General features: G+C 39.6%; 1 protein-coding gene across 2 annotated transcripts in view; it reads right to left on the reverse strand.

The window, feature by feature from the left end:
- Positions 1-12,608, reverse strand: part of MRPS27 (mitochondrial ribosomal protein S27) — a 99,346-nt gene that overhangs the window by 20,659 nt on the left and 66,079 nt on the right. For both annotated transcript variants that reach the window (XM_068535483.1, XM_068535482.1), the window contains exons 5-6: positions 3,681-3,795; positions 133-211 (exon numbers count right to left, since the gene is read on the reverse strand). In XM_068535483.1, the coding sequence (XP_068391584.1) occupies positions 133-211; positions 3,681-3,795 (194 nt within the window). The remainder of the gene's footprint in view (positions 1-132; positions 212-3,680; positions 3,796-12,608) is intronic.

The raw sequence follows: 12,608 nt of genomic DNA on the forward strand, positions 1-12,608 counted from the left end.
CTACGCACCTACTTCTGACTGAAAGAGTGATGTAGAGACTCATTAAGAAATAAAAAAAGTAAAAGTGCCTACATTTACTTCCCTTTGGGAGCTGAAAATCCACTATAAATGGAACTGGGTTTGGTTTCTTACCTTTGTAATTTTCTTCCTTTATGAAATGATCCATCAGTAAATTAAATGTAAAGTTATCTGGAAAAATACCATATTGGACCTGTAATGAAAATAAAAGTAAGATAAGGGAAAAAATATTCATTTAATTCAGTTTATAATTTATGCCTATGTATTATTCAGGAAAAAACTTGCCACCGTTAGCTTTAAAATATCTGACTATCATTTTACAGCATCTGTGACGGTGAAATAGAAGCTGTGACTCACGCAGCTTGGTAACTGGAACTGTTGGTGAGGGTGAGAGAGTTGTGAGTGGGTGTCTGATATAAGACAACTGACATCTGAAAAATAAAGCTCAATTCTAACACTTCATCATAACTAAAAAAAAACCCCAAACCAAACCAAGACAATAAAAAACCACCGTACTCCACTGGTTCAGTGATTCTTTTCAGAAGGTATGAATATCAATGCAAAAATGGACTCCCATGAGAAAGCACACATTACCACATTATGCAGCATTTTCTGGTCCTTAGAGTGCTTTTTCTCCAACTTTATTAAGATATAATTGACATACAACATTGTGTAATTTTAAGGTGTACGACATGATAATTTAACACACATATATATTGCAAAATGATTACTACAATAAGGCTAGTTAACACATTCATTGCCTCACATAATTACCATTTTTTTGGTGGTGGTAGTGGTGAGAACATTTAAGATCTACTTTCCTGGCAACTTTCAAGTATACAATACAGTACTGTTAACTACAGTCACCGTGCTGTACATTAGATCCTCAGAACTTACTCATCTTACAACTGGAAGTTTGTATCCCTTGACCAACATCTCCCCATTTCTCCCGCCCTCCCAGTCCCTGGCATCCATTATTCTACACTGTTTCTATGAGTTCCGCTTTTTTAGATTTCACATATAAGTGAGATCATGAGGTATTTGTCTTTCTTTGAGTGACTTATTTTACTGAGCATAATGCCCTTAAGGTTTGTCCATGTAGTCTCAAATGGCAGGATCTCCTTTTTTATGGCTAACTATTCCATTGCATGTTCATATACACACCCCACATCTTCTTTATCCATTCATCTGTAAATGGACATTTAGGTTGTTTCCATGGCTTGGCTATTGTGAATAGTGCTGCAATGAACATGGGGGTGCAGGTATCTCTTTGAGATAGTCATTTCATCTCCTTTGGATTTATATCCGGAAGTGGAATTGCTGGATCAAATTATAGTTCTATTTTTAATTTCTTGAGGGGCCTTCATACTGTTTCCCATAACGGCTGCACCAATTTACATTCCTGCCGACAATGCACAAGGGATCCCTTTTTGCCACATTCTTGTCAGCATCTGTTATCTCTTGTCTCTTAGACTAGTTTTTAAAGATCCCAGAAGCCTGAAGTTGCCGTGGCTCTTGTGTGACTTGCACACACAATCAAGTCTGACTACTAATGGTCTAGGCTGTGGTCATGTGTCTGTTTTAAATCCTTACTTCAGTAAGCTCATCCCCCCCGCCCCCCATCAACCACCAGAAACACCTGAGGAATTCTTCTTTTTTTTCCAATTATACCCATCCCCTTAGAAATTCTGATAACCCTAAACCCCAGTTGCAAATCACTGCTGAACTGAGTCACTATTACCAGCAGGCTGTACAGAATGCCTCAGATGTGCCGAAATGGAAAAAAAGTTTAGAATCCATTGCTTTAAAGGTTGTAGCTCATGGGCAGTGTTTCAATTCATCAAAGCAGTCAACCAAATCTTCACTAATCCCTGAGGCAGGGTAAAAACAAAATATCTTAGAATGATAAATCATTAAAGCTGGAAGGAACCTTAGAAATCAACTGGTCAGTGATTCTCAACACTGACTGCAAATGAGAATCAGCTTGGGAGCTTTTAAAAGACACCAATGAGGTATGAAAAGGCAGAGCACAGAGGATTTTAAGGGCAGTGAAACTAGTCTGTATGATACTACAATGGTAGATACATGTCATTATACATTGTTTAAACCCATAGAATGTACAACATCAGGAGTGAACCCGAATGTAAACTACGGACTTTGGGCGATTATGTGTCTATGCAGGTTCATCAGTTGTAACAAATGGCTCACTGGGGAGGCTGTGCACGTGGGGGGACAGGGAACATGTGGGGAATCTCTGTACCTTCTGCTCAATTTTATCGTGAACCCAAAATTGCTCCAAAAAAATAAAATCTATTTTCTAAAAAAACAATCAAAAAACTACCAATGGCTGGGCTCCAGAAAGATCAATTAAATTAGAATCTTGGGGGTGGAGAAAAGCATCTATAATTTTTAAAAGCTTCTTGTGTGATTCTAACAGGCAGCCAGGGTTGGAAATCACTGATTTAGTGCAACTCACTTGACTTAAGAGTTGAAAAAACTAAGACCCAGAAGAATAAAACTACTATTTGCCTGAAGTTATGAGCAATTGGTAGAATTTATGAGGTTATAGCTTGGGTCTTCTGACTCCTTGTCTGGTGTTCTTTCCACTAAAAGACTAGTAAGAGTAGAAAATGAGATAGACATTTTTTGTCTTTCCAGAACTTCTTGTTTTGTTTTCATAGGAATCTTCTTCTTTGAGTATGATCTGTGTCATTAAAGTCTGAACTGAAGAGCAAGATTTAATCCATTCCTTCCCCTGGGGCCTAATATTAGATTTATCAGTGAACCTGCTTATCTACTTTATTAAATTATAAGCTTTCCGAGGGAAAGGATAGGACATTGCTCATTTTTTGGGACAATGCCATACCCAACGCAACATCTCACACACAAACTATCTGAAATGTATATTAAGTTAAATTAGGCCCAAGTCACGGGAACAAGAACTCCCAAAAACAAAATTAGTATTTCTTTTCGAGGTCTACCACAGAAGGTCCAGTGACACTACAGAAATAACACATTTCCACAGAAATATTGTTAAAGTCTTGTTAAGGGTCAAACTAGGATTGTAGCTTGAGACTCACAATAATAACATTCTAAACTTTTGCTTATTTTGTATTTATTTCATACTATGAAGGGAATGAAGACTCAACCCTTGGGTAGAGTATAACACGCAGAAAGACCCTAATCACAGGGGCTCTGGGGCTTGAGGGGAGGAGTCAGGGGCTTAGGAAGACATGTTTTGAATAACCTAGGAAGTCTGTCTTCTTAAAAATGTGTAAGATGATCTGAATGCTCTGGAGATCACACGCCAGCAAAATGGTCATGTCTTTTTCTCTAAACTTCACCAAAGGGAACTAGGCAAAAAATCCAAGACTTAGGGATCAAGAATGAAATGACCACCAACAAAGTTCTTGTGATTGGATTACCTTTTGCTTTTACCACTCTATTTTTAAGTCACTGTGCTTGGAAAAGCCACAGCTACCGGAATGTTTATTTTTTAATGTGTTGGTTAATTTATACCAGCTCCATTCTAAAAAGATTTTCTGAGGGCAAATAAATTTAAAAGTTACTTCTTGTACTATTCTCTGCTGTTCTGTAATGGTACAAACACCACATCACCTAAACTCAGGAGAATAAGCTGCAAATGCCAGGAAACCACTCACCTTATTTACAAGGGTATATAAGGCTTTGTCTTGGGCACCATATTTTAGACACTGCCTAATCCAGGTGTGGATAGTCCAATCTCTCAGGTACCAGCAGTTGGGGCTGTGTCGAAATCTAAATAAAGCATAAGAAGAGAGAAAACTGGGGTTAACTCCTAAATGTCAATGCCAAAATCCTTCTTCCATCAGCAGGTCCTGATGTGCAGTCAATGTGATCATAAAAGTCATAAAGACCAACAGTTGATAAAAGCTTGAGGGTAAAACTCGTTCACTATAAAGTCTGAAATGCGAAAAAGAAGGCAAAATAATAATAAACAAAAAGAGTATAAAAATTGTGTTCCTTATTTATGCCCCCAATTCAATACCTTGTTTTAACATGAGATTTACAAAAATGATTTCAGGAATATGCTCTTCTAACCATGGTGTTACATAAATACACATGTCATTAGAAGACAGATGTGGAAGCTTATACTTTAGAAGTTTAAAATAAAACAGATGAAGCAAAAATGAAAACTAGGATAGCATAACAATTCTAGAGGAAAATCAGCTTTGAGTTATACTGCTATTTCTTGTGGCACTTAGGAGAGATTAGGACACTCTTCAGTGAACTGAAAGAAAACAAAAAAGAAAGAAAAATGAGCAAAATTTAGCATTCAGGCCCTCCAGGATCCATGATCGCGCTTTCTCACAGCTCTATTCCAGCGCTTCAGTCTGTCTCCTCTTGCTTCCTACTGCTCCCCACATGGTTTTAAAAGGCCTAAGCAGTCCAAGCTGAGGTGTATAATAGTACCAGTATTCCCGCAAAAGAATGGAACTTGTAAAGGAATTCGAATGCTGCTCTTGCCTTGAGTTGGCACACACTGGTCGGAGCAGTTTCTCCTTGCTCTTGGGGGTCTGTGCCACAGGGCTGAGTGAGAGGGGAGACCTCTCACTCAGGTGAGAGGTGTGAGGGTGTGAGGCGACCTCTGTTTATCTGTTCTGATCGGGACGGTTCCTCAAACATCATCTCGTGTCAGCTGAAGTCCCCACTTTGACCATTCAGGAAGCAAGTCAATCCCTGGACCCCACAAAATTCAAACAGTTTTCTTAAAAACAAAAGGCAAGACGGAAACTTCAAGTGAAAGAATTTTGTGCCATATTTGAGAATTGGGCCTAGAGGCTAATACTGGTGTTTTTCAAAGGCTGGTTATTCAATCTGCCACCTGCTATTTCCTGCCATCTGGCATTGGGATAGTTTCCTGCTGAACAGGTTCTCTGCCAAAGTAAAAGCTGAGAAAAAGGGAGCAAGTGAGAAGTAGTATTTAATTTAGGCTATTTATTAGTGATCTGGTGAGAGATTTGACAAAAATAAGACCTGAAGATGTTTTATGGATTTGAAGTCATCTAGCTCTGTCCAGTTTTTTGACTGCCTTAGATTTGGCTGGAAAATGTCTCTCTCACTCTTTCTTTACAGAATTAACCCCTTTAGATAAAAGCAGAAGGATAGAAATATGTCAAATTATGTTTAAGATGAGAGTGACCTAGCCAGAGAAAGCCATTGTATAAGTGCCCTAGATAGTAGGTTTAATGAGATCCTCTGCATAGAAATGAAACAAACTATATCTTTTAGTATTTCATGCTTTCCCTCACATTTTAAAATCAACACTTGAGCAACTTGAGCATCACTCCTTGTTACTCTGAAAAATCTGAGATTTAAAGTGTAATGGCCAATTAACAGCTAATTTTATAAAAAAAAAAAAAGTCAAGTGAAATACCAGGTGTACTGCCTAAAGATGGTGATGCTTTCTCGCTAGCCTGTAGGCTCCCTGGGCAGTAAGTAGGGGCAGTGACTGCCTTGCTCCACACTGATGCCTCAGTGCCTGACACAATTTGTGGCCGACAATAGGTTTTTGACAAATAAAAAAAGAGCTTTAATCAACACGTATTAAATGCAATAATGTATTGATCATTATGTTAACGTCTATGGTATACTGTAGAATTGTAAATTCCCTGTTTGGGGTATTTATAATCTCATTACAAAAATAAGGTATATAAACCAGTTTAACAATAACACGGGGGCGGGGGGCATGATAAATACTAAAAATGCAAAGGGCACTGCTAGATGCTAGAGGTATTTTTGGTAGTAGTGGCTGTTAGGTTTAGTCTATTTTTCCTTTGAAAACAAACAAACAAAACAAAACAAAACAAAAAATGTCAATTATCTCCTTTACCCACGATTATTTAAATCTTATCTTCTGCTTTAGGATGTCTCCAATGACCATTAAAGTTATTACTTTTCTTTTTGATGGACTTTAAAGTAAGAGCACCATGACCACATAAAACCAAACACCCTTTTCTCTTATTCATAATCAGCAGACCAGTTTTAGGCTTTGAAAAAGAGGAACAAAGATTGATAGGATCTAGTTATAGACCTTCAAAGCGCAAATGAAAATTTGTTTAAAGCCATTTGCAAACCTTCTGAGGCTAATTTTAACACACGGATGAACAGAAAAGTCTTTTCTTCTCAAATCTTTCCTTATCGCCTTTTATTTCTTAGAAGCCTAAAGGGAAAGTAACTCAAGACTTCATACAACTAATATAATCATCTGCACGGCTGTCCTTTGAAAGATGTGTCAACAGACTCACATGGGTCTTTACTAAGTTCACTCCCTCTCCCATCCTGGAACAGGGCTACTTGGTGTGATCTCTGCTCTGTAAGACCTAATAATCCAGATACACAACCATGACTAGGACATTTTCAACTAAGTGACAATATTAAATCAATTTAGGAATAAGAGGCAAACACACATATATTATGAAATATGTTGCTCAAAGTGCAATTCTTGCATTTCATACCTAGGCAACAAACAAACTCCTTTTTAAGCCCTCATCAGCATTAAAAAAAAAAAAAAATTAGCACACAACTTACGTGAATAACTATCTAGAATATAAACCACTCAAAACATTGGAATAGTAGGGTCCAACTTTGGATGTTGAGTTTAAGAACTCTCTGTCAGTGGCTTTTTAAGCAGTTCAGACAGAAAAACTCGGGCCCTTTTCAGAACAGCCAGTGGAAATATGACAGGCAGGTAAGTCTCTGGAATGGGTACTTGCCTGGAACGATTCTGCAAACTGCTGGACCAGCATTCTCCCGTTTTAGCCAAGAGAAAGGCAAAGAGACAAGAACACAACTAACACATTGATTTTCCAAATTGCCTGCAAACAGACTGGCTTTTGTTCTTGCCTACTCTGACCACCAGCCCGGCAGATTACAGGCAGCTACTGTAGGAGTCCCCTCTGTGCCCCATGCCATCAGCTGTTTGCTCACCTCGACAGAAGCTTTATTATTGTCCAGGCCAGCAGGCTGCCAAGCTAGGCAAACCGTGTGAGTGTGGAAAAGATAAACAAATGCAACCCAAATAACCCCAACAATGCTTGTGCTCATGAAGGCAAGAGACATTCTGAGCTTCCCGCTTATAAAACAGAAGCAAACTTGACAACAATCCTAAGGACATGAGTATTTTCTTGGAAGGAAGGAGGGGCACAAGAAGGAGAAGGAGAGAATGAAGTGTGCTCTTAAGCTCCGGCTTTACTAGTTCCCAAAGCTGGTACCCTGTGGCTGAAGATAACTCTGTCCACAGTGCTAAGTGGGTTCCCAGGTGAAGACAGAACTTGTCCAGGCAAGTCAAACGGCAGGAACTGAGAAGCTTCCTCTCCTCAAAAATCAGGTTACATTCCAGGCTTTTCAGGGCATTCACCAGCACTACTGTTCATTCAAGACTAATGTCACCAGGAAGGAAGGAGAGCAGAATCACAGGATGCATGACATGGGGAAAAAGTCTTTGATACCTTTGAGATATCTTAGAAGGGAAGAGCAGTTATATAAAGGAAGTCAAGAGTGAAAAGTAAAACACCAGAGACTTACTATGATTACATAGGAGGTACTTCATTGTGTGTAGAATCACATGGGATTTCCTATTTGTGACCAATTTCGTCGTTGCTTTAAAAAAAAAAAAAAAAAACACACAAAAAGCGATACAGCCTTTTTTCCATGGGTTCAACCAAAGGTTACTGTTGAAGGCAAAAGCGGTGATGCTCCTCAGCTATTTCAGTATCACAAACAAAAGCGCTCCTGACTGAGCAGGGCTAATGCACGGATGCCAGAGCCTGGAGCTCAGCGGCTCCACCATTTAGCTGCAGCGCTGGCTCTTCCATATGAATGAGCACGCTTTCCACGACATTTATCTGATTATGAGAGCCACCATCCTTAAACACACACATGCAGCTTTCCCGCCTCCCGAGTGAATTCTGTATCCTGTAGCAACAGGCTTTACAGATGGAAATCTCAGCCCCCGAGTTGGGTAGACATGGAGATGGGTGAGGGGGCTGGGGTAAAAGGAGGACAGGAAGAGTGCCAAGAAGAAAACACAGCTGGCTTCAGAGTCTGTAGTGCGGACGGGGAGCCTTATCAATGAAGCAAAGTGGGCACTTATTGAAAGGTTTGAGCGCTTCCCTGAACTAGAACCGAAGAGCAAGAGGGTGTCAGGTGATTATTCAAACCAGAATCTGATTCAGTCATGGCTACGCACTTTCTTATTCTACAAGGATAATTACTTTCTTTTGCATCCTGCTGGAAATTCTGCTTTCATCAATTATTAGTTGCCCCCAACTACCACAAATAAAACCAAGTTCTGATGCAATAATTTTCTAATGACTATTATATCTTTGTCAAGTGTTTGAAAAAGGGGGCTAACATAGGAGTCTAATATAGGAACTGATAATAAAGACATCAGTATTCTAGATTAAAACCACTTTCTTGCTTGAGATCCCAGATTCTTACTTTTATAGGGGAACTTCAGGTCATTTTAACTTTTTTAAAAAATTTATTTTATTTTATTGATTGATTGGCTGCATTGGGTCTTCACTGCTGCGCACAGGCTTTCTCTAGTTGTGGTGAGCGGGGGCTACTCTTCGTTGCGGTGCACGGGCTTCTCATTGCGGTGGCCTCTCTTGTTGCCGGAGCACGGGCTCTAGAGCGCAGCCTCAGTAGTTGCGGCGCACGGGCTTAGTTGCTCCGTGGCATGTGGGATCTTCCCGGACCAGGGCTCGAACCCATGTCCCCTGCCTTGGCAGGCAGACTCTTAACCACTGCGCCACCAGGGAAGCCAAGCCCAAGGTAATTTTAACTTTTCAACAAATATCTCCTGAGTGTGCACTAAGTGATGCATCAAGAGCAAGAATCCCCTCCTTTTAAAACATTGCCCTCGCAAATGCCCAAGTTTGGGCGTGTACATTTCCAATGAATTCATTATCTACCTCTTAGGCAGATAAAAATGTCTTTTTTTTTTTTTAAAGTTCTACTGCTTTTTTCTTTTTTAAAAAACAGGTTTACAAAGATATAACATACAAACAGTAAAATTCACACTTTTCAGTGAATTTGTGAATTTTGACAAATGCATCCAGTTGTGTAACCACCACCACAGTCAAGCTATACGAACAGTTCTATCGGGGCTTCCCTGGTGGCGCAGTGGTTGAGAGTCTGCCTGCCAATGCAGGGGACACGGGTTCGAGCCCTGGTCTGGGAAGATCCCACATGCCGCGGAGCAACTAGGCCCGTGAGCCACAACCACCGAGCCTGCGCATCTGGAGCTTGTGCTCCGCAACAAGAGAGGCCGCGATAGTGAGAGGCGCGCGCACCGTGATGAAGAGTGGCCCCCGCTTGCCGCAACTAGAGAAAGCCCTCGCACAGAAACAAAGACCCAACACAGCAATAAATAAATAAATAAATAAATAAATAAATAAATAAATAAATAAATAAATATTAAAAAAAAAAAAAAAGAACAGTTCTATCAGCCCTAAAAACTCCTAATGCCTCCTTTAGAATCAACCTCTCCAGGGTTTGCTGCTTAATTTGAGCAAATTTTATACAGATAACCTCCTTGAGATTCTTTCTAACCCTAGAGTTATTAATTTTATAAGAGGAAAAGCAAATAAGGTAATAAAACTATAATTTCAGTTCATTTGTAATTTACATTCTGCCAATTTCCAAAATAGAACTTGAAAAAATTAAAATCCAGTTTACAAGTAGTTTTCTCTGAAAACAGCCATGAGACATTTGGTATCCCTGTTTGCCATTCTAATAAGGGTAACAAGTAAGTGGATTTTTTGGTAGAGAATAACACAGGCATAGGATTTTACAAAAGTGAAGTGCTAAATAAATGCAGCATAATAACACATTTTAAAGTGAAGATGGAAAACAGAGGGACTTGCTAGATATCAAAGTCTAAATTTGTCATACCCTGGGCTTAAAAATGAGGTCGCCAGCATTTCACCTGGTATAATGAAATAACATTTCACATCCAAGAAAGTACTCTAGGAGAAATACTCCATTTTCCATATCATTCATGGGATAGAAAACAAGCAAGGACAAGTAGGACATATATCCCCAAACTATTCTGTCTTCTCTCTGATCTGGCTATTGTTTAGCCAGATCAACATCTCTCAATATAGGGGACACATTTTTCATTCACTAAGAAAATATTTACTAAGTAGCTACCCTGTGCCAGATGGTCTGTGGTCTAACCCTGCTGGTCTGCCCAGTTTCCTCTAGTTTCAAACAATCTTAAAGATGACATCTCTCCCTTCAGATACAGAAAGAAAAAACCTATAGACTGACTCTATGCTCTGCTGCTCCTCCTCTCATGGTAAATATATAAAGCACAGGAGCCAGTCAGATGAAGCCAACTGTTCTTTGTCTGAAGCCTACTATTTTTGTCAGCCTCCAAAAGGTGATCATGTGGATAACAGGGAAGGATTATTTGTGGGGAGAACTGGAGAAGAAAAAAGTATTTACAGTGATTGCTGAGGTGCCCTCCTGGCGATGGTCCTACAAGCATAAAACGTCTGTCTTTGTAGCCAACAACTGATCTGTCAGTGAAATTGCACCCGAAGTGCCTGGTGGGGCTTCTCCAGCCACTTGCAAGGTGGATACACAGGTTAGCTTCATGCCTGAGAGACGGTGGAGGGCAAGGTGAGGCTAAAGGAAGAGGGCCTTCAGCTCAGGACAGCAGGAAGCTGAGAAAAACTGGATTTTGGAACCAGCCCTATTTATAAAAACACATAGAGTTGTGGGAACTGGCTTGGGTCGGGCAGAGATAAGGGAAATATTTTTGGTTTTCAGTAGGAAATCTATGAGCCATAAATGAGCCAGTTTTAAAAAGACGCCAACATTTCCTGATGTCTTCTAAAGTTTGGGCTAGGAACTTCAGACATAATTTCTGCAAAATCATAAATAATACGATGACTAAGGCAGGAAAATCACATATATTAATTAACCAGGGGTAGGCTATATATCTGAATAGTTCTGAGGAAGGGGGAGGTGTGAAAAAAGGAGGAAGACAAAGGAATAGCATTTAGGATTTCTGGAGTATTCTAGGCTTAGTGAAGTTGTCGGGATTAAGTCTGCCACAAAAGAAATGAGCAGGCAGAGGACTGGCCCAGGGGACGAAGCACACCAGCATAAAAGCAGGGAAGAGTTAAGCTGGTGTTGAGCGGATTTATATGTGTTTTTGTGTGTGAGATTATGGATCTCTTTTGGGGTATTTTTGATGGAAGAGAAGCTCAGCACTAATCTGGATTTCTTAAGAATCATCTTTTTTTTTTAAATAAAGAAGAAAAGCATCTCAGCGTTTTAAACATTTTGATTCTCTAACACATGGAAAAGCTGAATCTCAAAGGATTCTATTTATAGCAAAAGGTAAGACTGGATTTACTTCCAGTTATACAACCCAAGTTCATACCTGGTTTCTATTTCTGTAACTCTACTGACTTCATTATTAAGGCTTTAAGCTCTTAAAAGGCAGGGGACAAGTTTTCTGTCTTTTTGTGACCTACAACAGTAGGTGTTTGATGATTTGGCAATAGTGACTAGGCCTGCTAAGACTGTATAAATACCAATAATGTCTGTTGAAACTCATGAGTATTATTTATATTTGAAACGATAATCCACTTCCGGTTTTGAAGTCTTATCCTGTCTATAAACAGACCAAGCCAGGAGGAAATGCTACCTTTTTTGTGCAAGGCAGGAGGAGATCAGAGACGGCAGAGAATGTGAAATAATATGTGGTCATTCTGGAAAGTCACCTACTCCTCACTTCTGCCCCCTGCTGCCTCCTTCCCATCATACATAAAAGGATACATGGATTCTGCAGTCCAATAAGTTCAGGGAACAGACAAGCTGATGGGAGAGTGAAACCAAAAACAGGAGAATAGACGATAGAGCACATGGGTTCAAAGACCTCCCCTAACAAGTTCTAGATCAAAAAACGTAGACTCCTCTCAAGATTGGAAGAGACTCTGAAAGCCATCTAGGCCAAGTAAATTGGGGATGGGGAAGGAAGAAAAGTTCATATAGAATTAGAGAATCTATAGTTTAGTGCTGGTAGGGACCTTCAATAACCACTGTTCATTAAACTATTTATTGAGAAGTCACTACTTACCAAGTCCTGTACTGGGTGAAGTGAAATCATCTAGTCTAATTCCTTTACTTTACGCATGAGGAATCTTGGTGTCCAATGAGATGAAATGATTTATCCAAGATAAGCCAGATAACTCCAGGACCTAAAGTATAAACTAGACTGTTTACTCTTACTATTCCACCACTGCCTTTCAATTCTTTTATTTGTAAGACATCTTTAAGAAACATCTCTGCAGTTTGACAAAGGTCTCTAACCTACTAAAAACAAAGAAACAAACAAAGAAAAAAAACTCAGGCGGTGAAACAGTTTTGGAATTGCCCTGAATTAGCCATTTGACTTTGTAGTCACTCGATCCTTGGGGTTTCAGTTCCTACAACTGTAAAATGAAAAGGTAGGATTATCTAGATCATACACTCAAATGTCTGCAGGGGCCAGTCAGTTAATATAAATGCATGAAGAATCATGTAAGACA

The sequence above is a fragment of the Eschrichtius robustus genome, chromosome 2, assembly GCF_028021215.1.
Source record: "Eschrichtius robustus isolate mEscRob2 chromosome 2, mEscRob2.pri, whole genome shotgun sequence".
Lineage (NCBI taxonomy): Eukaryota > Metazoa > Chordata > Mammalia > Artiodactyla > Eschrichtiidae > Eschrichtius > Eschrichtius robustus.